Source organism: Vulpes vulpes, chromosome 2 (assembly GCF_048418805.1).
Source record: "Vulpes vulpes isolate BD-2025 chromosome 2, VulVul3, whole genome shotgun sequence".
Classification (NCBI taxonomy): Eukaryota; Metazoa; Chordata; class Mammalia; order Carnivora; family Canidae; genus Vulpes; species Vulpes vulpes.
In genome coordinates, this window is record NC_132781.1 from 60362894 (window position 1) to 60388239 (window position 25346).

Genomic DNA, 25346 nt, shown 5'->3' on the forward strand with positions numbered 1-25346 from the left:
CATGCTCTAAGCACGGCACCTGGCATGTTGGAGGTGCTCTTGGTACGTTACCTGTTGCAAGGACTCTGATGAGGGTCTGCTGTCTGGAGCAGGCAGCCTATCGGGGCAGGTTGCCTTGACATGAAAAAGCCTGAGATCAGGGACAGAAGAGGGATGTGGGAGCTCCGAGGAGGAAGCATCATTCTGAATTAGGTGGATGTGGGGAGAGAAGAGGAGGTGCAGTCAGGGTAGGCTTTCTGGAGGTAGCAGCCTCTAAGCCCAGCATTGAAGGATGGGTGGGATTTCTGTGGGCAGACAGGGGTAGAGGCATCCCTCGAGACCTCAACGGAGATCTTGGGGGGCCAGTGTGAGCGAGAGGATTTATCTGGGTCCCCAAGGCATCTAGCAGGGTGCCCCTCCTGGGAGGAAAGAAAGGAGGCTTGACCAGGTGTGGGAGCCACCCAGATGGGGGAGGGTGACAGCACAGCCCCGGCCTGCAGATGTCTGACAAAGAAGGTGGCGCAGAGCCGAGGAGGATGTGCTATGGGCAGCCAGTGTCTGGGGGTGGGGTGGAGAGGGGAAGGGGCCTCTCTCCTCTGTTCTTGACCTGTCCCTGATCCTGGCTCCCTTCCTCTTCCCTCTCAGCCTGGGGCTGGATAGGCCTCCCCAAAGTCTCAGTTCTTGGGCTTTAACTCTACTTTTGGGGTCTCACAAGCTAGTGAAAACAAATGCTTCAGTCATTTAGTGAGTGGTTGTTGCAGTTTCGGTCTCTCGATAAGAACGTTACGTGGATTATCTGGTTTGATCCTCACCTATTTTCTCAGTCCCATTTTACAGAGAGAAAACGGAGGCATCTACGCTCCTGCTCCTTGGCAGGCCTCTCTTTGGAGGTTGGCAGACAGTATTGAAGTCTCCCCACTTCTCTCCAGATTCCTCCAGGTTTCCTTTCCTCCCATCCTGTCTCCTCTGTACTGACAAATTCTCATGGGTTTCCCCAGGTCCCCAGCACCCTTGGGACCCCTTGGCATCCCCTTTCTCACACCACCACCAAAGCTCCATTGGGAGAAGAAACAGACCAGGAGAAGCCCCGAAGGCCAGGCTATTGCCCCCATGGCATAAATGGAGGATTTAGGTTTGAGATGTCCATGGACCTAGCAACACTGAACTCACTGTTGTCCCCCAAACCTGGTTCTCTTTCTGGTTCCATGTAGGGAATGGTACCTCCATCCTTTGGTCAGGCAGCCTGTGGACAAACTGGGGTCACCTCAGATGTGCTTTCTCACTTGCCTTCCAGGCTCCTCCCAACACCTCCAGCCACCCCCGCCCCCCGCTTCTAACCATGCCCAGCACATAGTAGGTGTTCAGTGAAAGTGTCTTGAATGATGGAAGGAATAGGTCAGGCTCTCACCAGCTGCTTCCGGACTCCCTGCCTCCAATCCATCCTCCACTCAGTACCCAGAGCGACATGTTGAGAAATGTCAGTCTAACCCATCCTGCTCTGGTTGCAAACCCTCAGTGAGCTCAGGATGGTGTTCACGCTCCCTCTCCTTGCAAGACCCTGAATAACTTGGCCCCATTCGCCTCCCCAGCCTCCTTTCCCCACACTTGTCTATATATAGAGATGTTCCAGCCATAACAGCGCTTGTAGGCGGCCAACTGCACGCTCTGTCTTTGCGCATGCCGGTCCTTCTGGCTAGCAGTCCTCCCCCTCTCACCCATCTGCCTGGTGAACTCTCTGCTTCAGGATCCAATTTAAAGGTCATCCCAGCTAAGAGGCCCCACCTGACTGCCTTGCATGCCCTCGTATGGCACCCTAAGCTCTGCTGGCATTTATGGATGCACCTGTCCTCTCAGTGGCTAGGAGCCATCCCCAGGTCCAGGGGCTTTGTCATCCTCATCTCTGTGGCAAGCAGGAGTGAAAGAAGTTTCTCAGTGTCACTTAAATCTGAGGCACAAAGGCATCCATTAACCTGCCAGTACTTGAGCATGCATCCTCTACATTTAATTCACCAAAAGAAGGTCACCCTTTCAGCTACTTATGGATGCATGATAAATGACCCTAAAATGGAATTGTTTAAAGTAGTGGCAACTGATTAGTTTTCCTGGTTCTGAGGGTTGACTGGGCTCTGCTGGGAAGTTCTTCTGCTCCACCCACTATAGCTGAGGTCACCCTGTGGCCACATTCAGCTGGGAGCTCAGCTGGGAGTTCAGCTGGGGCTGGAGCTTCTCATCCCAAGGGGTCTCCCCATTTGACTCTTACCATTCTGCAGTCCCGCTTAAGCATCTATATATAAGCATGGCACTGGCTTCCATCAGAGAACATTGCAGGACAAGTTCTAGTGCAGACCTTCTTAGACCTTTGCTTGTATCATACTTGCTAACATTCCATTGACCGGAGCAAATCACCTGGTCATGGGTTGGGGCTGGGGTGTGGCGCACTGGGGTTAGCAGGGTAACTGCCTGCCATAGTTAGGTTTCCTTCTTTGGAAATGGCCCTGAGAACAGCTGAGAATACTTTCCACCTGTCATGTCAAGGCAAAATGAGTTTGTCAAAGGCAGTTCAAAGTAGCCTCTGATCCTTTTACTTTGAACCTGAGGCACAGCCAAAGTTGAGGTCGGTTCCATGAACCAAGTCTGCAGGTGGTACCGTCTGGGGAGTCAGCTAGCCCTAACCTCTGTGCCGTGCACTATCCCTACCCGGGGAGGCCGGGTCTTTGAGGACAGCCCTCTGCCATAGGACACCTGTCGCTGTAGGTGGCAGAACAGAGAGTGATGCTCTGCTTTCTACCCCATCAGAGAATAGCAGAAGATTCTGCTGAGTGTTCAGGCTTTGTTGCTTGGGGGGGCAGGTTAGGAGGATCATTTCCCCTATTTCCCCCTGCCCATCTGTCCCCTTTGTTTCCCTTCCTCTTTTCCAATTTCTGGTTCCAGAACTTGGGCCAAATGACATTTAACATCCTAGTTTTTTTCTTCCGTTATTGTTCTTTTGTAGCTGGGCAAAGCTGTATTTATTGGGTTCTTACCATGTGCCAGGCACTTCTCCTGCCCTAACCCTAGAAGCCCCTGAAGGCCACTATTCCCCGTGGGTGCCACACTGCTGTCCTTCACAGTTTGGTTCCTGGATCTAGGGCCTATTGCCCTGGTCCCTCTCTGAGATGCACCGTGCTTGTGGAGAGAGAGCTCACTAAACATATCTGGCCCTCTTCCTCCATCACAGAGGACTGCATCTTCTCTAACTCTGAAGTTACACTTGCTCTGATCAGTGCTACCTCTCCAGAGCTGGCTTGCATCACCTCTGTGTGAGGCTTTAAAAACCAATGTATAACTCACTGTGTCTCCTTCTTCCCACCCATGGTGGTCATAGATGCATGTGTTGTCTCTCAGTCTTACAATCTTGAGTGATAACTATGTATGTGCAGAGCCCTGTCCTGTATACATAATGTGAGTGAGAAATAGAGTATTCTGTTAAGCTGCTGAGACTGGGTGGGGGTGTGTGGAATTTGTCACTGCAGCGTAACATAGCCTATCCTGATTGAGGCATGCACTTGAGTTCAAGAGGTTACAGGATTGTTAGAGTCACCTGTGTGGTCCTCATACCTGGCCTGTCTGGGAAATGGTTAAGACATCCTTCAAGCTGTCTCAAAATCCATTTGGTAGTTTCTAAAATAAGCCAATGTGGGTGTCAGTGGCTAATTGGTTGGGGAAGGGTAGGGGAAATGGAAGAAAATAGAAGGACATCCCTCCCTCAGTTCACCACTACACCAACCAAGAAAAGGATTTCTTTTCCAAGTGGTCCAATTGGAGTATCAGAAATCTTTCTCATCTTTCTTTCTTTCTTTCTTTCTTTCTTTCTTTCTTTCTTTCTTTCTTTCTTTTCTTTTCTTTTCTTTTCTTTTCTCTGTCTCTGTATCTCTCTCTTCCCTCCCTCCCTCTCTCCCTCCTCTAATCTTTCTTTGACACTGCTTTCAAAGTTGGGTTACACGTGAACTTTATGTAGTGTTGGGTGTTTCCCTAGTACAACTCCACTGAGATGCCCTAGCGGCCCCCACTTCTTGACCTGGGTGAAGCATCTCTCTTGATTGCATCCAGATGATTGCTTTTAAACCCTGACAGCTTTCCAAAAGACAAAAATTTCAATTTCTTTTGACCTTTTAAGAAAAGTCATTTGAAGTTAGGTATTTATTCTCTGCTTCCACAGAGCACTCGGGGAGCTCAAGGACAGTGTTGTTTTGCCTTTACATGACTTACAGCTTACTGCTTCCCAAGCCTGGCTGTTAATGTATCACCTGTAAGTAGAGTATCATGCATCTCCTCTTCTCGTGGGGGCTGGCATAGAAGTCCAGCAAGGCAAGTGGGAAATCCAGCCTCTGGGCTTAATGCTGGTGGCACAGGTATACACGGTGCATGGAGCCTTGAGCCCAAGTCCTGCCATGTCCACTCTATTTTCTTCACCAATTTGTAAGATGTCATATATTCAGCTCTTTGAAGTTCTTCAGGAGCATCCAGGCTCATGTCCCCACTTGGCACAGGACAAACGGAAGGCCATGGGGTGGAGGGCCAGGCCAGGGCCCCCTGGTGAGCTTGGACTATCAGTAGGAGACAGCATGAGGGAATAGTAGAATGGAAAGAACATGGACTCAGCACGGGACATGTGGAGCCTTGAGCTCCTGCTCTGTCATTTATTTACTGTGTGACCTGGGTAAGAGCCTCCCTCTGTCTCAGCCTCTGTCTCTTCACTTCTAAACTGGGGACCAGGATAATCATCAACATCAACAGATACCTTATGTGTAGGCATTCTACATATTTCAACTCAATGTTTACAACACTCTGATATAGGTACTATTATCATCACCCTACTTTTCAGTTGAGGACAGTAGAGAACAGAGAAGTTACCAAACTTGCCTGAGGTCACAAAAAAAGCAAAAATTCCAACTCAGTCTGACTACTCTATTTTTTAAAAAAACATTTTCTTATTCATTTGAGACAGAGGGGATGGGGGCCGAGGAGCAAAGGGAGAGGGAGAAGCAGACTCCGCAGTGAGCCCCATGAGGGGCTCGATCCCAGGACCCCGAGACCAAGACCTGAGCCAAAGCAGATGCCCAACCAACTGAGCCACCCAGACACCCTGACCACTCTATTTTATAACTGAAATCACCAAACTATGGCTGGTGGGAAGAATATGGCTCACTATTTTAACATTTTTATTGCAATGTGACATATACCATACAATTCATATTTTTAAAGTGTATAATTCACTAGTTTGTTTTATTCCGATTTGTGCATTTCCCACCACCATCAATTTTAATCATCCTAAAAATTTCCCCCCAAATCCTGCATCTCTTGCCCCTCAGCCTCCATGCTCTCTAACCCTCTCAGCCTTCAGAAACCACAATTTCTCTTCAGAGATTGGCCTCCTCTGGACATTACATCTGAATGGAAACATAAACACACATTTGGCTTCTCTCACTTAGAATAATGTTTTCAAGGCTCATGGGTCAGTACTTAATTCCTTTTTATTTTATTTTTTTAAAGATTCTTTTAAAATATTTTATTTATTTATTCATGAGAGACAGAGAGAGAGAGAGGCACAGACACAGGCAGGGGGAGAAGCAGGCTCCATGCAGCGAGCCTGACATGGGACTTGATCCCAGGTCTCCAGGATCACACCCTAGGCCAAAGGCAGCGCTAAACCACTGAGCCACCTGGGCTGTCCTTTAATTCCTTTTTGCTACAAATTTTGGTGAATCTCATGCCTTTCTCTTTCTTGCTTTACCCCTTCATTATGATAGAGCCCGTTTACAGTAGTTCCTGGAGATTAATGTCATTATTTTCTGAGACATTTCATATATTTTGTATTTCTTCATTCTTTTTTATTGACAAAGTGTCCCATTAAACGGATGATGCCACATTGTATTTACCCATGTATTGGTTGATGGACTATTCTGGATAGCGCTGCCATTTGCACTCTTACAGGTTTTTGTGTGGACACATGCTTTCATTTTTCTTGGGGATGCACCTGGGTGTGGAATTGCTGGGTCACATGGTACCTCTGTGTTCATCGCCATTTGAGGACCTGCCCTATCATTTTCCAAAGCAGCCACACTGGCTTACATTGAACCATGTGTATGAGGGTTCTAGTTTCTGCACATCCTCACTAACCTTACCTGTCTTTTTTTTATTACAGCTATCCTAGTGGGTCTGAAATAGTCTCTAATTGTGATTCTGGATTGCATTTTCCTGATGACCAATGATGGTGATCATCTTTTCTGCCTGTTTTTGTAAATAATGTTCTATTGGCACCCAGCCCTGTTAGTCCACTCATTTACATATTGTCTAGGGCTGTTCTCTTACTACAAGGGCAGAGCGGCAATGGAAGCCTACAAAGCCTAGACTACATGCCACATGGCCCTTTACAGAAGTTTGCTGACGCTTGCTCTATAGAACCCTATAATCTTTACCATGAAGATTTGTGCTGGTATTGGAACTGCTAAGCAAATGTTAGTTTCCTTCCTGTCTCCCTGTCTCCCTCCTTCCCTCTCTCTTTCTTGAGGCAGACAAGTCAGGCCTCCTTCTGCAGCTTCATTTTCTCCCTGGAGCCATCTTCTCCCTGCTGATGGTCTGCCCACCAGGGGCAGCTGCCCACCGGCACCGGGCAGCCTTTTTCAAAAGAGGTTTCCCTAGCAGTTGAAGACAGGGAAGAGGGATGCCTGGAGGAAGAGGCCTAGAAGGGAAAGAGGCTGGAGACAGCTGGGATCAGCCCCGTCCAACCTTGGGATGATAACTAGAGGCGGCCGGGGTCCCCAAGGTTCCCAGAGACACTCCCACAGAGGGTCAGGATCCCCAGTGCAGACACCCGAGTTGTGAGACCCCAGGCTCACTGCCCTGCTTGCTCTCTCCCCAGTTTCTTTCTTGGATGAGTGAAAAGCATTAAAAGAATGAATCTTTAGTGATGGTGAGGGAGGAGAAGGCTGGGGTTCTCTGGGACCCCCAGAGTGAGGCTGGTGAGATGAAGTCCAGGTCAAGCGTTTGGGGCCCAGGGGAAGGGAGACTGCTGTGGCCTAAGCAGCAGGAAGATCCCTAGTCCTCTCTGCCAGCCTACCTCCTTAGGTCCTCCAGAACCCTGCCTCCCCACTCCTACTCACAGCGTGAAGGTAAGGTGGCCAGGGGTGGGAAGGGTGTCTGTCATCTGATAGACATCACACAAAGTTTTCTAGGCCCTGCCATGAATCGGAGCCCCAGTGCCTGTGGACTTTGCCCTTATTCCCCATACTGATCCTCTCTGCACCAAGTGGATCATGTATGGCTTGAATTTATTTAAAAACTCGAAGTCAGCTAAAATTTACTATATTTTAGATAAATCTGATCCATTTCATTAGAAGTCAGGAAAGTGGTTACCCTGGGGTGGGTGGAAGATGATTGAAAGAGACATATGGCGGGGGGGCTTCCAGGGTGCTGGGGATGTTCTGATTCTGGATTTGGTTGTTTGGTTACATGCATATGTTCAGTTTGTGGAAATCCATAGAACTTTCTAGATGCATATTACTGTATAGATACACAAAAAAAGCACCAATAGATTATAAAGAATTGGCTCATGTGATTATGGAAGCTGACAAGACCCAACCCAAGATCTGCAGTTGGCAAACTAGAGCCCCAAGAGAGTTGATGGTGGAAGGTCTAGTTCAAGAGCAGAAGACTGATGTCTTGGCTCATACACAGGTGCACTGTGAACAATGGCTAGTATTGTTATTCAAAAAGAAACCACTTATTTCAGAAACAGTTAACCCAGAACTCTACACGAAGTTTTCTGCTCACTCATCATGATTGATCACTCGCTATTCCAGGACCCCTGGTGCTCCTGGGTGCTCTATCATCTGATCTAAGAGGAGGAGGAGATTTTGGGTCTGAGCTGTAAGGATAAACAGCGCACTGACCAGATGGTGGGTCAATGGGGTGTGGAGGAGGATGCACCAGGCAGAGACAGCAACACTTGCAAAAGCCACGAGGTGCAAAAGTGTGCTTGCAAATAGAGCCAGACAGGAATTTGTGACGTTTTGCTCAGATGCTCCTTGCTGCAGACCTTCCCCAGGCCTCATGCAGCTCCAGCCTCTGGGAAAAACTGGGCCACAGGAGCCACCTGGTGGTGCTCTTTGATACTAACAGGACGGAAACTGCGATCTCATAGCCCTCTTTCTTGAACTGTTCCTTCCTGTGTCTTTCCTCAGAAATGGACTTGCTGTACAAATGACAGAACAATCAAAGGACATTTTTTAAATTTAAAAATTATATTTTTCCAGTAATCAAAGCAATGCAATTTTCATTGCAGAAAATTTGTAAAATATAGAAAAGAATAGGGGCACCTGAGTGGCTCGGTTGGTTAAGCGTCCGATTCTTGATCCCAGGGTTGTGAGTTCAAGCCCTGCATTTGGGCTCCATGCTGGGCATGGAGTGTATTTAACAACAACAAAAAAGAAAATATAGAAAGGAAGAAAGAAGAAAATCAGTCACTCTAATTCTACCATCCAGAACAACCACTATTAATATATTGACATATTGGCTTCCAGTGTTTTTCCCTGAATATAATTTTCACATAGCTGAGGATTAGCATGTATTTATACATAAATACATAGACATACATATGGGCTCAGTTATGTATAACATGTTGAGTATGTTTTTAGCTTTTATTTTTAAATTTTTTCAGTTTTTATTTAAAAATTTAAAAAAATTTAATTCCAATATAATTAACATAGAGTCTTATATTAGTTCCAGGTGTACAATACAGTGATTCAATAGTTCCATACATTTCTCAGTGCTCATCATGATAAGTATCCTCTGAATCCCTTTTACCTACTTCACCCGCCTACCCCTCCTTACCTCCCCTCTGGTACCATCTGTTTGTTCTCTATAGTTAAGTGTCTGTATTTTGGCTTGTCTCTCTTTTTTTCCCCTTCTTTTCCATATGTTGAGTATTTTTGTGCACAAAGTCCTGGTGTGGGGATGAGTGTGGGTGCTTGGAGCTGGGTGCTAGTGTCACATCATGCTGAGTTTGAGCCCTTTATTAGCTGTGTGACTTGGGCAAGTGACGTCTCTGAATAATAATTTCTTTCTCTATCTGTAAAATGTGATTAATAATGGGACATATCCCAGGGCTGTTGTGAAGATTACATGACATGACATATGTAAAATGCTTAGGACGGTGCCTGGAGCAGAGAGGTTTCCTGGTAACACATAACCACGGCAAGCTTAAGTCTGCCTTTCTGATTTGTAGCAGAAGTATCTAGAAATTGGATGGATTTCTGGGTCTAAGGATATGAAGACCCCCAAGGTTGACCCAGTTTGCCCAAATTGAGAGGCAAATTCAACCAAGATCTCGTGCCTCTAGCACCACAGCTGTTCTCATTTGTCTCTATATTCTTCCAGGCCCCATTTAAGCAGGACAGTTTTTCAGCATTGTAATTGCAATGCACCAGTCTGCTTACTGTTACATCATCAACATTTTCCAAGCGGCTAAAGCTGTCATCGGCAGTATCTTCTACCGTTTGTGCAACTATTTCCTTATTGTTGAATATCTGAGTTTTCTTTTCTGTTCGTTCATTCAAAAAACAGTTCTGGCCGGCACTGGGATATACGGTGGTCAACAAGGACAGCACACACCTTGCTTCTGGCACTTGGACTCTGGCTGGCATGACAGACCACGACAGAGAAACAACTGAACTGGGCTCCCACTGTACACTCTGATGAGTGCTGTGAAGGAAAAGAAGACAACTAAGGGAGGGATCTACTTTTGTACACATTTTTATATTTTTGAGAAGTTGTTTGAGTCCCTGATTCTAACCCATTGTTTGCTCCTCAGCAGCTGTAACTGAGGCTTCTCTTTGAGGAGCCCCATTTGGGTTTGGATTTTCCATAAGCTCTTCAAGCTTCCTGAGGAGTCAGAACTTACTGACATGTTCAAAGGCCTGGCAAATGAAATCAAATGAGCCTTGTTTCCTCATTTCCCTTCCTCTAAGATGTTTGTTTCAACCAGTGCAGTCTGCTCCCTGCTCCCCAAAGGGACTTGTGATTATCCCCTTCTTAAATCTACTTGCACTATGCCTTTTCTTCACCTCTTTCTCAGGATAGGACCTCCACAAGCCCTGGGAGCCTTTGAACCAATTGATAAAGGTGCCGCCTGCCGGTGGACAAAGTCTCAATGGCTGAGGGTTAGTGGGCAGAGATCAAGGTGGAGTTCAGCCCTTCTGAGGCCTCTTGGGTCACCTGCAGGATTGCACATGGCAGCCCTGTCCACAGCCTCCAGAATGACCATGCCCCTACTTTCTACCTACCTGATTCTTAGTTTATCTTGGAGACTTAGTTTATATTCCGTCTCTCAGAGGAAGTGTTATCTGGCTTTCCAATTCACAGTAAATTCTCTATTCCTTGAACTCCTAAGTAATTTTTTTACTCCTTGTCTTATTTGGCACTTCACTGTACACTGCCTTGTGATTCCTCCTGTTTTTCTCTCTTGCATCATTATTTCATCTAAGGAGGTCTGATTTAGATTGAGAAATCAGAGGTACCTCCATAGATGTATCATTTACACTAAATGCTGAAGGAAAAGTAGACAGAGTTCTAGAGAAAGAGTGCTTTAGGCAGCAGGAAGGACATGTGCAAAGGCCCTGAAGCAGAGTTTTGAGACGCAAGGCCAAATGAATATGAATCTGGAATGGCATTTCCAGATTTGGCAAATGAAGTGGAAAATAACTATTAAATTATCATTCACATTACTTTCTGAGGACCTCTTTGTTCTAGCCCCTGGAAATGCCATATGGAGATGAATCAGACATGGTCCTTCCCAGACTTATGGAGGAGGCTAAGATGATTTCTACACAGTGCAGGCAGACCATGATCGAGGGTTATCATGTATGTCAGTAGAAGGGTAGAGAATGTAACTATTTCCGCTTGGCACCGAGGAAGGCTTATCCAAGAGGGAGACATCCAAGTGAGATCTGATGTAGGGCGGCCCAGGAGGGGGCTGGAGCAATGGTCCAGGCTGATGGCCTGAACTGGAACAATGATAATAAAGATGGACAAGAGAGAAAAGATGAGAGAGACATTTCTATCTCTCTTTAAACCTCTTTTAAAAAAAGATTTTATTTATTTATTCATGAGAGACACTGAGAGAGAGAGAAGGGGAGAGGCAGAGACAGGCAGAGGGAGAAGTAGGCTCCATGCAGGGAGCCTGATGTGGGACTCGATCCCAGGACTCCAGGATCACACCCTAGGCCAAAGGCAGGTGCTAAACCACTGAGCCAACCAGGCATCCCTGTGTAAAACCTCTTAAGACTTGGAGATGGGCTGGTTTTAGGAGGCCAGGGAGAGTAATAAGTTAAGACCTTGCAACTTTCAAGCAGGGATGACTGAATAAAGGCAGTAACCCTCGATAAGACCAGGGATAGAGGAGAGACAGGATTTAGTGGGGGGAGTAGGTTGGTGCAGAGATGGGGGTGGGGTGGGGTGGGGGCTTCTCTTTGGTACCACGGACAGCTCCAAGGATCTCTAGAGGCCTTGAGACAGACTAGATAAGCGGTTCTTGACACTAGGTGCCTTAGAGTCAGCAGAGGAACTAATTTAACATACAGACTCCCAGTCCCGCCCAAATTTTCTGCATCAAAATCTCTGGGGTTGGGGTTCAAGAGCCTGCATTCTAAATAAGTTATTTGTACCAATTAACTCAGGTACCGGCAGTCACATGACTACACTTAAAACACTGAAATAAACACGGTGGCTTCCAGAGAGAGATGGGAGCGCCCTCTGCTGCTAAAAGGACGCTTGGCCCTCTTGCGTTCATGACTGGTACATTTCAAGGCAGTTTATTCAAGCAGGGCATCCTTGGGCCGAAACAAAGAAACAAGAGACCAGGGGAGACGAGTGAAAAAAAAGGGGCCACCTGTGTGCCGTTGCAGTTACGGTCTTCAGTCTGGGGGTGCGGTGCTGTTACACTTTCCCAATGCATTCCCCTGAACTAACAAATGTGACTCCCGAAGGAGTCTCCTTGGATTGGCCCCTGGGGGGCTCAGGGGTTGAGCGTCTGCCTTTGGCTCAGGTCGTGATCTCAGGGTCCCGGGGTCGAGTCCCGCATCGGGCTCCCTGCATGCAGCCTGCTTCTCCCTCTGCCTGTGTCTCTGCCTCCCTCTCGGAGTCTCTCATGAATAAATACTCTTTAGAAAATATATATTGCGACCCAAAAGAAATGAAACCAGGGACCTGAAAAGGTATTTGTGCCCCCTTGCTCACGGCAGCACTATTCTCAATAACCAACGGGGGGAAGCAACCCGAATGTCCACCGACAGAGGAGTGGGTAGAGGCAATGTGGTAGATGCATGCAGCGAAACATCATTCAGCCTTAACAAGGAGTGGCCTGGGGTCTGCTACCACGAGGATGAATGGTGAAGGCACTTCGCTGGTGGAAGTAGCTGGGCACAGGGACAGACGTCGTTCCATCCGCTTGCACGTAATGGGGTCCCTGGCGGAGTCCAGTTCGTAGGGACAGTGGAGCGGTGGTTGCGGGGAGCAGGCGGAGGGCGGATGGGGGTCACGGTTCAGGGGGTGCGGAGTGTCCATCTGGGAAGATGAAAAGGGCTCCAGACCGGACGCCGGGATGGTTTTCACACGAGGATGCGAATGCACGTGATTCCGTTGAATTGCACACCTAAGAAGGTCAAAATGGTAAAGTCTGTGTCTCTTTTACCACCAAAAAAAAAAGAAAGAAAAGAAAAAAGAAAATCGTTGCTCATGCCCTCGACTTGGCCGGGAACGACCGCGCAGGGCGTGTCCGCGCACCGGGGCCGTCCGAGGGCAGCGCAGGGGGCTCCGGCTCCCGCCGCCCTCCCAGCAGGCGCCTCGCCCCGCCCCGCCCCGCCTCGCCTCGCGGGGGCTCGTGCAGCCTGGACTTGTCCCCACGGCCGCTGACGGGGCCGGGACGTGAGCCCCCTGCGGAGGTCTTGGTGTCTGTCCTCCGCAGTCCCCCGGCGCAGGGCGCAGACGCCCACAGGGGCCGGCAGCCTCGGGCTCCCTGCTCACCCCCGGCCCCGCCCAGTTCTGCGCCCCCGGAGAGCCCGGGCTCCCCTCCCCCGCCGCCCGCGGCTTTTTCCGCCCTCTTCCAAGATGGCCGCCGCCGCCTCTGTGACGGGCCTGGCCACGTGGGCGCCGTCGCCTAGGAAGTCGCCGCGGCTCCCGGCGGCGATTGTCCCTCCCCGGGCCCCGTCCCGCGGAGGCGGCCGCCCCTGTCAACCGAGGCCTGAGCGATCATGGCAACGGGCTCGGGCGGGGAGCGCGTGGCAGCGGCGGCGGTTTGGTCGTGGGCCGGGGCGGCGGAGCGGCGGCGGCGGCGGCCCTGAGCGCCATGCGGCGGGGCAGCTCCGGCGGGGAGCCGGCGGCCGGGCGGGAGGCGGACGTGGGGGCCGTGGCCCGAGCGGCGGCGCCGGCAGAGCGGGTCGGCGTGGACGCGGGCGTGGACGCGGGCGCCGCCGGGGAGCCGGAGCGCGAGGCGCCCGAGGAGCCGCGGGCGGAGCGCGCCCGGGGGCGGCCCCGCGTGGCGGAGGAGGGGGACGCCCCCGGGGTCCCGCGGCCGCCACCCCCGGCGCCCCGGGCCCAGCCGCAGCCCGCTCGGGCGCGGGGCCTCCGCCTGCACCGGGAGCCCCCGGGCAAGGGCCGCGGCTGCCGGCGGAGCTCGGGGAGCCCGGCGGACGAGGTCTGCTCCCCGCGGCCGGTCACCGTGGACAGCTCCAAGGCCAGGACCTCCCTGGACGCCCTGAAGATCAGCATCCGCCAGCTCAGGTGGAAAGAGGTGAGGCCCGGCCCGGCGCGGCGCACAGCGAGGGGGCCCCCGGCCGCCCGGACCTCGGAGGGCGGGAGCTGCCGGCGCGGGCTGCGGCCCCCCCCCGAGCCGCGCGCCCCGAGTGCGCCGCCCCCCGGCCGAGCCCCGAAGTCGCTCCTCCCAGGGGCTCCCAGCCCGCCCCGGCCGGGCCGGCCACGCCTTCGCCTGGCCCTGGCCGTCGGCGCGCACCCGCCAGGTAGCAGCACTAGCCTGCGTGGAGGGCCTGAGCTCACGTGTGTGCTCCCCCGCGGCCCTCGCGGCCCGGGGCCGTCTCTCACTCCTTCATTGACGTGCCCTCCCCGAGGGGCGGTCGAGCAGCCGCACCCCGGGGCGGGCCGGCTTGCACTCTCACAGCGCCCGCCCCCAGCCCGTGGCTGAGCCGGCTGCTTCCCCTCTCAGGTCTGTTTCCTCTCCGTGAGGTCGCGTAGTCTTGTTAGTGGTAGCAGACTCGCTGCTTATTGTGGCCTAGTGCAAGGGCGCCCTAAGCGCGACGAGGCTTACCGCCCCCCGTCTCTTAGCCCACCACCACCACCACCACCACCACCACCACCACCACCACCGCCGCGCCGTCCTCCTCGGTGCAGGCGCTGTATTTCATATTCTAGGGCTTGGCATACAGCGCACGCCAAGAAGCGGTGGATGACAAGGTGGATGAGGGAATGGGTTGTTCATCCCTGAACCCATCTTAGACCTGGCGCGGGCTGGGATGAAGCACCAGTGTGACACACAGGGTCCTCGGCTGACTGGACAAAGCCGTTTGACTTTATTTTCAGCTTCTAAGGCTATTTTACAGGGTTCCAGGAGTGGTGAGATTGTGACTTAGGGCAGCCAGGTCTGGAGACTGAGCCTCAGATGGTCTGCTGAGGGAACGGGAATCTACAGCAGAGGCAGCATGAAGACTCAGGCACTTAGCTCTGTGCCTTGGCTGTGGCAGACATCCAGAAATGGTCGTATGAAGTTGCAACACATGGAGAGATGGCCCCAGAAAGGGCTGATGAGGTCAGAAGGTTGATGTCCCAAAGGGAAGGAGTCATGTAGTTTGGGGAGAAGTCAAGAGTCAGGCAGGGTAGACTTCCAGGAAGGTAGGGGTTAGCCACTGGGGAAGTCTGACTCCAGGCGTCAGGGTCCCCAAGCTTGGGCCTTGGGGGATTCAGAGGAGGACATCCATGCCTAGGAAACCTGGAGGGAGGGCTCCCAGTTCTGGACAGGGTCCCAGATCTGGGCCAGTGATATGAGGGAGAACTCGTCAGTGCTGCGGTCCTAATGAAGAGAGAGTCCAGGGACTGAAACCAAGCCGCAGAATCAGGTGAGGCTGACTGGCCCAAGGAGGGCCCGTGCTCAGCTTAGCCCTGTGGGAGAGACAGACATGAAGCTGCCTAGATCTTGGGAGGTGGAACCAGAAGGTCTCAGAAACCAGCAGGCATACATGCCAGGTTCATGCTCACAGTCTGTGAGTGTTTGCTATGGATGCTGGACCCTGGGAATCAAAAACGCTTAACCTTTGCCCTCAAGGACCTTAATAGTTCTGTAGGAATAAAACACAAGTAAAACAAGTCATTGCAGTGATTATAGGGTCTTTGTTGCTACTTCCTAAAATGTCCTTTTCCCAGTTATTTGCATGGCTTGCTCTGTTGCTTTTGATCTCTGAGCAAATGCCACCTTCTCAGAGAAGCCTTCTTTGTGATCCCTCCTCCAACCCTTGCTCTTCTTTATTTTATTTATTTTTTTTTATAGCACCAAACTCTACTTGATACTGTATTGTGTATTGTTTGTTTATTATCTGTTTCCCTTATTAGAATGTAAGTTCCATGAGGGCAGGGGCTTTGTTTTATTTGCTGCTGTATCCTCAGATGCATGGCATGTAGAAAGTGTTCAATAAATATTTGTTGAATGGATGAATACATTATGTGATGAGTGTTTCCCTGTCCCTGAGTAAAGCTGTAAGTGCTATGGGAGAAGAGGAAGGCCATCTCGAGAAGAGCTTCCTGGAGGACAGAGTTGTAAGCTGAGTTCTGAGTGCTGGAAAGGAGTGGGAGTTATTTAGGGGCTTCAGTCAACTTTGGATATCTGGTAGAGAGCATAGTAGGGGTATAGCAGAGGTCTATTTGGGGCTTTGCATATAGTTCAGAGTGGCTGGATATCAGTGGGCAGCAGGATAGTAGTGAGGTGGAGGCTGGAGAAATGAGAAGGGTTCAGACCAGGGGCCATGCTGTGGGATGTGAACTTGTTTTTGGCAGACTGTGTGAGCCACTAAAAGATTTTAAATTTCTTCCATGTATTGACGCTGCTAGTTTGTCAAGTGAGTTAAACTCTTTAGGCCTCTTCGTTTACCTGTCTGTCAAATAGGGTCGGTTGGGTTAGTTCAGTGGTTCCCAGGCTCTCCTGTAGCCGCATAATAGTAATGTTAGTCTACACAAGACCCTGGCACTGGTGAACCCAGTGGAGTGGGTAGTTTCCAGGCCCTACCTGTAACTGCCCTCTCTGCCCCAACTCTGCCTTTTTCTTCTTGCTCAGAAAGCATATTGACAGGTAAGTAAGAGTTTTACTCTTTCTGGCATATTTTAAAGCAAATTCACTCACAACCGTAGGACTTTACTATTAGGTGTGTGATTGTGTGCTTAATGCCACTCCTCTTCGCTATGAGTCTGTGAGGACCTGGTCCTCCTGGGAGGGCAGGAGTGGTATTTGGCTTGGGTTACACCATAGGTGTTCAATAAATATTCACCAAATGAATGAATGAGATACTTGCCACAGAGCTCACAGTTCATCCTGACACCCTAAAAGGTAGAGTTTCAAAAGTACTAGAGTAGGTAAACCTTGAGTTCCTTCCAGCTTTAAACTATGATGATGCTATTTTTGGTACCTACTATAAATTTGACTGCATGACAAAGTAACCTTTATGAAGGAGGTACTAAGAAGGTGCAGACACTACCTCTCCAGACCTCAGTATTTCTGTTAGGGAGAGATATTGGACAAGATCATTTATAATGCTCAGCACAATGTTCTAGGAGCAGGAACATCTCCAGTGGGGGCTGGGACACCAGGGATTGAGCGGTGTCCCTGGTATGTCATGCTGTGCTGTTGCTGCACGATTTGGGAGTACCCAGCTAGCTGGCTCTGGCAGGGGTGGGCGGGTAGCCCAGGTAAGAAATAAGGTCATGGACACCAACCAGGGTGAAAACCCAGTGTTCCTTTGTGAGTGCATAGTGAGGGGCCACACCACATGATCCATTTAGCAGGACAGCATGTAGCCAGCATGTGAACTCAATGTTTGCTCAGCTACGGGACACAGTCTCCCTCCTTCACTTTTCTTTCTTTTTTTTTTTTTTTTTCACTTTTCTTTATTACACATACATTTAACAGCAATGTTTATGAAATATCAGCAAATATGATGAATTCTTACATAACTCCTATCCTGTGCCAGGTACTCTTCTGAGTGCTTCATGTATTTACAGTGATTTGATTTCTCCAACAACTCAGTAAAATGCCTCCTGTCTCCATTTTATGAAAGAGTAAATTGAAGCACGCAGAGGTTAACTTATCCAAGGGTCATACGGCTGATGAATGGCCAAGCTAGCATTTGAAACAGAGCTCCATTTGAAACCAGCCTTCAGTTCTGGACTCTTCTGACTGTTTCCTAATGGATCTCTATCTGCAGACCCCAGGTTGGAGTTACAGATACAGATGTGAATGGGATTCACTCCTTGTCCTCCAGCAACTTCCAGTGTGAAAGACAGACATGCAGGCCAGTCTGGGAGTTGAATAGGTAAAGGCCATTCCTCACAGAGTTGGAACAAAGGCAGGGAGTATGGGACAGATTTTACATGCAGAATGGGATGACAGGGAGCATGTGGGAGAGTGGGGAGAGATGGAGAAGGAGCCAGATCATGGAGGATGTTGGAGGCCATGCCAAGAAACTTGTGCTTCTGCCTGAATATGATTACAGAATCTTGCCATATATAGACTCAGCTTTGCTTGCCCACTCTGTCAGCCCCAGGTGTACCACGCCAACTCCCTGATGATTCGGTTTTCAGTTATATCCACTCTGGTCAGGTCTAATCCAGTCATGTTCATGATAATGAATTTGCCTTGCAAAGGAAAATTCTGTAAATGATGGCTCTGTAAACTTAATAGATATGACAAAAGTTTATTTTAGAATAGCAAAATCAGGTTTATGGAGTCACTACTGAAGTTATGACATGAAAGAGAGAGATGATTCCTGGCTCATAGTAGATGCTCAATAAATATTTATGGAATTGTATGGTCTTCTTCCAATTGTGTGAGACTCTTTCCCTGCCCCCTGTGTATTCTTTTGCAGTTTTGACACCATTAGTAAAGAAACCTTAGGGAAAAGATACCAAGGAGAGTAGATGCCACTCTTGTTATGAGCTGCCTTCCTTGGAGACGTAGGTTGTGTATATGTGCACGGTGGTGCCATGGACACCAGCTAGCTGACATGAATGTAGGTGCGGAGAGATTCAATAGAAGGACCTTTGTTGGTAATAGCTTGCTTAAGTCCCTGTCCCAAGATCTGTTACAGTGTAAACTCTTTGTTTCAGAGACTCTGAAACATGGGTTGTTTTCTGAAGTTTATCCAGCCTTCTTTAGAATATGTATACATTTATTATATGATTCTATTTAAAATTTATGTAGTATTAGTTACTGTTTATTAAATATCTGTTATGTGCTAGGCGTTGCACTGAGAGGTTTATGTTCATTAAATATTATATCAGACATTTACTATGGATTATTTTATTTAATCCCCACAGCAACCCCCAAAGTAGATCCTCCTCTCATTTCCAAATTACAGATGAGGAAATTGAGGCTTAAGGAGAGGTTGGTACAGGGCTAGCCCACAGCCACAGGTAACAAGTGGCAGAGCCATCCAGGGCCTGTGCTTAGAATCAGTGTACAGTCCTACACACTGTTTTCCTTACAAATCCTTTGTTAAAATCTACCCTGCCAGGAGTTGCTTGATTATCATTAGTCCCAGATAATGCTTGAAGAAACTGAGGTGGGCACAGCAAGAGAGAGAGAGTCAGGGCTCAAACAGTGGTCTTTCTTGTTCCAAAACTTACTTGCTGGGGTGTTTTATAGTTCTCCACTGGTTAACCCTCGCATTTGTTTGATGCATAACTCTCAAATGGCAGAGTCACTCAGAACCAGGAGAGCGATATTGCAAATAGGACTTAAAATAAAGCACATGGAAATATATATCTTGCCTGGCAGAGGGAGCATTTGGTGCCTGCACCTTCCAAATCCTATCTTGTTGCTGCTCACGGAGGAGAAGTAATTTGGGTGCCATTTGCCTAGCTGAGTTGCCTTGCTCCTCTCTGGAATGTGATCCTGCTGTATGAATCGCTGTATCATTCCTTCTGGAAGAAGATGAAGTATAAAGTGAAAAGTTGGACGGTTTAATCTTGCCTCCCTTTCTCATTTCAATGATAGTTATTACAACTTATGTTCCATTTTTTGCACGCAGCATTGTATGTAAGGATGGTTTATATCCTACTCCATCAAATGCTCTCCTTTCAACAGACATGTTATTTTAATGTCTAGTCCACCAGAATTTTTCCTTTGCCAGTTGAGCTTGTCATACCATTAAAATTACAATTCACTACCTCTGTTGTTTGAATGGTGTGGTATGTGCGATAGCTTCACAAATCCACATGAACGCCTTAAACAGGCCTTTAAAAAATCAACAAGTTCCAGGGGCTCATACTCAAGTTCAAAGGCCAGTACAAATTAAAATTTTGTTTTTTCGGCTGATAATTGCTAGAGCTGTTTCCCATGTTATGTAAACATACCTTCTACTGTAAATAGCCTCAATTTCAGTAGCATCCTGGATTCTGATTTTGTATCAGCAGAAGTTGAATGTAAAAATTCAATAATACATTCTCATTTTCTTTTAAATCTATTGTTTGAAAAGGACATATTATAATAGTAATTGCTCACTCTTTAAGTGCTTTCTCTAGAGGGGAAGTGTTGTGTCTTGGAGCTAGCATGAACTCTGGATTCAGACAGTTGAGTTAAAATCCTTGCTACTAATGACTTGTGTGACTGAACTGATCATGTACTAAATACATAATCTGAGCCTCAATTTCTTGACCTGTAACAACGGGTAAGTGACACCTACCTTGCAGAATTTTTGTGAGATAAAATAAGGGAATGTATCTAAATTGCCTTAACCCAATGCCTGACATACTTTCAGTATTTAGTAAATGTTAGCCATTTCTCTTCCTTTGAGCAAGTACAGACACTGGTTTTTTGATCTACTTTTTAAAAACTAGAAAAGAAAAACTGTTATAGAATTTAGTCTGTGTATGTAGGTTACTGGTTAACCAGAACATCTATGGTCAGCTCAGCGGAACCATTTCACAGACATACTGAGACCTATTCTGTGCCAGACTATATTTGGACTCTTGGGATAGCGCAGAGAGCAAAAACACACATCCTCTCTGTGGAAAAGGGACAGTTACATTTTCTATCACTTTTTTAAAAATTTAAATTCAATTTGCCAACATATAGTATAACACCCAGTGCTCATCCCATCAGGTGGGGACAGTTACATTTTAAATGAATGTCAACGTGGTGTAGTCTTAAGTTTAAAAATTTTAAAGTAGCACGGACTTAAACTTTTTAAACCAATTATACTTCTAAGGTTTTGTGAATTTAATTGAAAAATTTAAAGCCTCCATTTTGAACCTGGTGCCTACCTCATGCTTCGGTGTATTAATTATCAAATATATCACCATGGAGAGCTTATTTTAGATATTTGAGTTCACAGGGAGGGCTGAGGTTGTGTGTGTGATTATACCCATTAACTGTGTGGAAGAGTTAGGGATTTCCTGGGCTGAATTCTCTATTCTCTGCCATCATCCCTACAGCCCTCCCCACTGACTCTGGAAAGACCATAGCCAGACATGGGTTTGGATATTGGCTCTGTGACCCTGGGCAACTTGCTTTACCTCTCTGAGCCGAAGGTTTCTCATCTCGAGGAATGAGCACAGAATACTTGGCAGGGTTGTTATGAGGGTTAAATCAGAAAATCTTTAAAATGCCTGTGTTTACAGTAGGAATACCTGTTAGGCTTTCCCTCCAATGAATTTCTGTGACATCTTAATTAAGTTTTATAAAAGAAGCTTGGTGGCATGAACAGGCAAATAACATTACTTGTCCTTTCATTAGTTTTGAACTCCTCCCTTCCTTGCAGTTGCTGCTCCCTTGCAGCCAGGCTATGTTCCTCAGATTCTTCTGCAAAGATTATTGTTTTGCTAGTGAGAACAGTAATCATGTTTCTCTATCCCAGATGGACTAATATCTCTCTCACGTCACATCAAGTGGTGCCTTGTTGTAACGGCTGCCATTTTTATGTGTGTTTGTTTCCCTGGATGTGTTTGGACCATTATCTAGTGATTTTTATAAATGCCTTTGTAAGTCCTAGCAGGCAGTTCTGACGACTCTTTCTCTATCCCCATCTGCTTCTCTGTCATCTGAATAAAATGTCCTCATCCTTCATGGAGCTGGAAGAATAGGGCAGTTTTTGTCCTGTGCCCATCATCCCTATTCAGTAGAATGTCACTTTTCCAAAATGCCCTTCTGTCCATCTGCCTAGAATTCTTATGAAGGACAGTTTTCCTATTTTGTTCTTTATGCTCATAGGGAGATTTTATTTCTCTTTGTGTCAGAACTGTGTTTTACTGGAATATAAAAAAGCAACAATGGTAAATTTTCTAGACATCTTAGACTATTTATAAATAAATTTGTTCAATTTCCAAAAATAATATGTGCTCATAAAAAACGTATACAGCTCCCAGGTGTGTAAAATAATCTCCTAGGCCCCTGCTCCCTCACCCCATCCCCTTCCCTTCTAACCCTTCTCCTTAAGAGGCAACACCACTGTTAATGTTTGGTATGTATCTGTCCAGATTCTTCTCCTATTCCTGCATTTATCAGGATAACTAAATTGTGCTGTAGTAACAAGCAACCATAATATATCAATGACTTAATAATAACAAAAGTTTATTTCTTGCTCATACTCAGGTATTCAATGCAGATTGGTGGAGGGGGGGGGATGGGGAAGCTCTCATCATTTTGGTTATTCAGAGACTCATGCTTCCAGCTCAACACCTGCTTCATTGAGTCACTGAGGGGAAGGGACTGCAAATTGTGCACTCTGACTTTTAAGACTTCTGCCCAGAAGTGACTGTGCTCACATTTCCTTCACCAAAGTGTTACATGGCATGGCTGACTTCACGGAGCTCAGGGTGTGCGGTCCTACCATGAGGGTATAATAGAGGATAATCAGAGTATCCAGTGAACAGCGCTAATGACCACCATATCATAATATCAATCATATGTAGAGATGCAAGAGATACACATGTAGTATATAAATACAAACATATGTTCTTTTCAATGCTGCAGTTAAACAATATGTACAGTGTTTGTCAACTGCTTTTTTAGCCTGGATATCTTTCTCTGTTAATAAATATAGGTTCATTTCATGTTAGTAACAATTCAATAGTCCACTTTATGGATATACCATCATGAAATTTATTGATGGATATTGCTTCCACACTTATTCCTTGCAATTACAAAGAAAGGCACAGGATATTGTTGTTCAGACATTGTTTATTTGTACAAATACTTCTTAGGATAAATTCCTAGGAATTGTTGGGTCAGAGGGTTGTCACTTTGTGTTTTGGTGGTTACTATCAAATGCCACCAGCAATGTTGAGAATGCCTGTCTTCTCACCTCCTTTGCAATGATGCTATCTTCTATTAATGCTCTAAATCTTTGCCCAACTGAAGGTAAAAATGTGTCCTTTTGATTTACATCTCTCTGCTTGTCAGTAAGGTTGGGCTTTCTGTATGCTTACCAGTCCTTTTTACTACTTCATCTGTGGAATGCCTCAATATATTCTTTGTTCATTTATCTCTTGTTTATATTTTGCTTCTGTTAATGTTTTTTTTTATTGGTTTATATTATGGATAATTACTTTTGTGTCTCCTATGCATTGTAAGCCTTTCCCCTGTTGATTATTTAAACATTTAATAGATAACCATTTGCCTTGCATAATCTACCTTATAATAATTGAAAATTTTTTCCTTCCTAGTCACTAAAAGCAGTCTTTACTTATTGCTGACATGTTCGCTCAAAAGGGTAGAAAGCACACACAATTCTATCTTCAGGTGCCATTAAACTTCTAATGGATTAACAGGCTGTATGGAGAACCTTAGGGTCTTACATTTCTATGGAGCTAGGTGGGTTTTTTTTTTTTATTAAAGATTTTATTTATTCATGAGAGAGAGAGAGAGAGAGAGAGGGAGAGAGGCAGAGACACAGGCAGAGGGAGAAGCAGGCTCCATGCAGGGAGCCCGATGTGGGACTTGATCCCCGGTCTCCAGGATCACGCCCTCCGCTGAAGGCGGCGCTAAACTGCTGAGCCACCTGGGCTGCCCTGGAAATGTCATCTTAATTGTTAAAAAGAAATCTCAAGTCAGTTGGAGAAGAACAAACATTATATGGTTTCATTCATTTGGGGAATATAAAAAGTAGTGAAAGGGATTAAAGGGGAAAGGAGAGAAAATGAGTGGGAAATACCAGAGAGGGTGACAGAACACGAGAGACTCCTAACTCTGGGAAATGAACAAGGGGTAGTAGAAGGGGAGGTGGGCAGGGGGATGAGGTGACTGGGAGACGGGCACTGAGGGGGGCACGTGACGGAATGAGCACTGGGTGTTACGCTATATGTGGCCAATCGAGCTCCAATAATAAATAAATAAATAAATAAATAAATAAATAAATAAATAAAACTCATTCAGTGAAATTTATTTATTTATTTTCATGTTATTAAATGTTTAGATTGATTCCTCTGTGAAAAAATTTTCTGGAGTCCTTTTCCCCTACATTTTAAGTTATCTTAAACTTTGCAGAAATGAAATATTTGGGTGAAAGGACATGTATATTTTCAGGCTTCTGAAAGATACACTGATTTGCTTTCAAGAATTGTAGCAGTTTCTACTCAACAGTATATGAGAGTTCCTAGAAGTACTTGCTTTTGAAAGATGTAATAACAAATATTGGAGAAGAGAGTAAACTAAGTGAATCTTTCCCATCTTCACCAAATCTAGTTTTGATAATTATTCCTAGTTCAAAGCAGGGCATTTTGATAGGGCTGTTTTTGTGCAGCTATCACATCTATAGCCACATCAAAATGAAAGCCACTTTTAAATTTTCAAATAACATACTCAGTGGACATGCTTGATTTTCTACCCTTGACCCTCTCCCCACATCTAGCTCCTGGATCTCCTTCCCCAGAGCTAAGGTTTAGGCATTTTACATACAGTTGGGTAATGAAATGGAGGAAAGTTTCAATAGGTTATTTCTTTATTTCTTAGGTTTTGTCAGAATATCTCTGGTAAGAAAAAAAAAAGGGACACATTAAAGGTATTAAAATGTTACATGCCATCATTAGCCAATAGGGGAATGAAAATCAAAATCACGATGAAATACCACTTTGTACCCGCTAGGATGTTTATTTTTTTTTTTAATTTTTTAATTATTATTTATGATAGTCACACATAGAGAAAGAGGCAGAGACACAGACAGAGGGAGAAGCAGGCTCCATGCACCGGGAGCCCGACGTGGGATTCGATCCCGGGTCTCCAGGATCGTGCCCTGGGCCAAAGGCAGGCGCTAAACCGCTGCGCCACCCAGGGATCCCCACTAGGATGTTTAAAAAAAAACAAATTCAGAAATGTTGGTGAGGATGTGGAGTAATTAGAGCCCTTATATACTCTTGGTGGGAATGTAAAATGGTACAGCCGTTTGAGAAACGGTTTGGCAGGTCCTCAAAGTGTTAAACATGGAATGACTACATCCAAGGAGTTTACTCCTAGGTATATACCCAAGAGAAATGAACACAGATGTTCACTAAGAAACATGTATGCTAATGTTCATAGTAGCATTATTCACAATAGGCAAAAAATGGAAACAACCAAATGTCCATGAGCTGACGGGCAAACAAAATGTGGTATATCCATGCAGTGCAATATTATTTGGCCTAAGAAGGAATGCACTGATACCCGCCACAACGTGGATGAGCCTTGAAAACATCTTACGTGGGGGGCATCTGGGTGGCTCAGTTGGTGAAGTGTCTGCCTTCGGCTCAGGTCGCGATCCCAGGATCCTGGGATCAAGCTCCCTGCTTACAGGGAGTCTGCTTCTCCTTCTCCCTGCCTTCTGCTTGTGTTCTCTCTCTCTCTCTCCCCCAAATAAATAAATAAAATTAAAAAAAAATTTTTAAAAATGGAAACATCTTACACGAAAGGAGCCAATCACAGAGACCGCACATTATGTGATTGCATTTATATGGAATGTTCAGAATAGAGAAATCTATATAAAGTACAGTAGTGGTTGCCTAGGGCTGTGGGAGGCTTTTGGTGGTGAAGTTGGGAATTACTGCTAGTACAGGATTTCTCTTTGGAGTGATGAAAATGTCTTAAAATA

General features: G+C 46.8%; 1 protein-coding gene across 4 annotated transcripts in view; it reads left to right on the forward strand.

Annotated features, from left to right (window-relative positions):
• Positions 1–13215: 13215 nt before the first annotated feature.
• The window catches only part of TTLL11 (tubulin tyrosine ligase like 11), a 242744-nt gene continuing 230613 nt past the window's right edge, over positions 13216–25346 (forward strand). For 3 of the 4 annotated variants that reach the window (XM_072748715.1, XM_072748718.1, XM_072748717.1), the window contains exon 1: positions 13218–13804. In XM_072748715.1, the coding sequence (XP_072604816.1) occupies positions 13361–13804 (444 nt within the window). In that variant the 5' untranslated portion in view covers positions 13218–13360. Of the gene's footprint in view, positions 13805–25346 lie in introns of all 4 variants that reach the window. The other variant, XM_072748716.1, reaches the window with a different exon arrangement.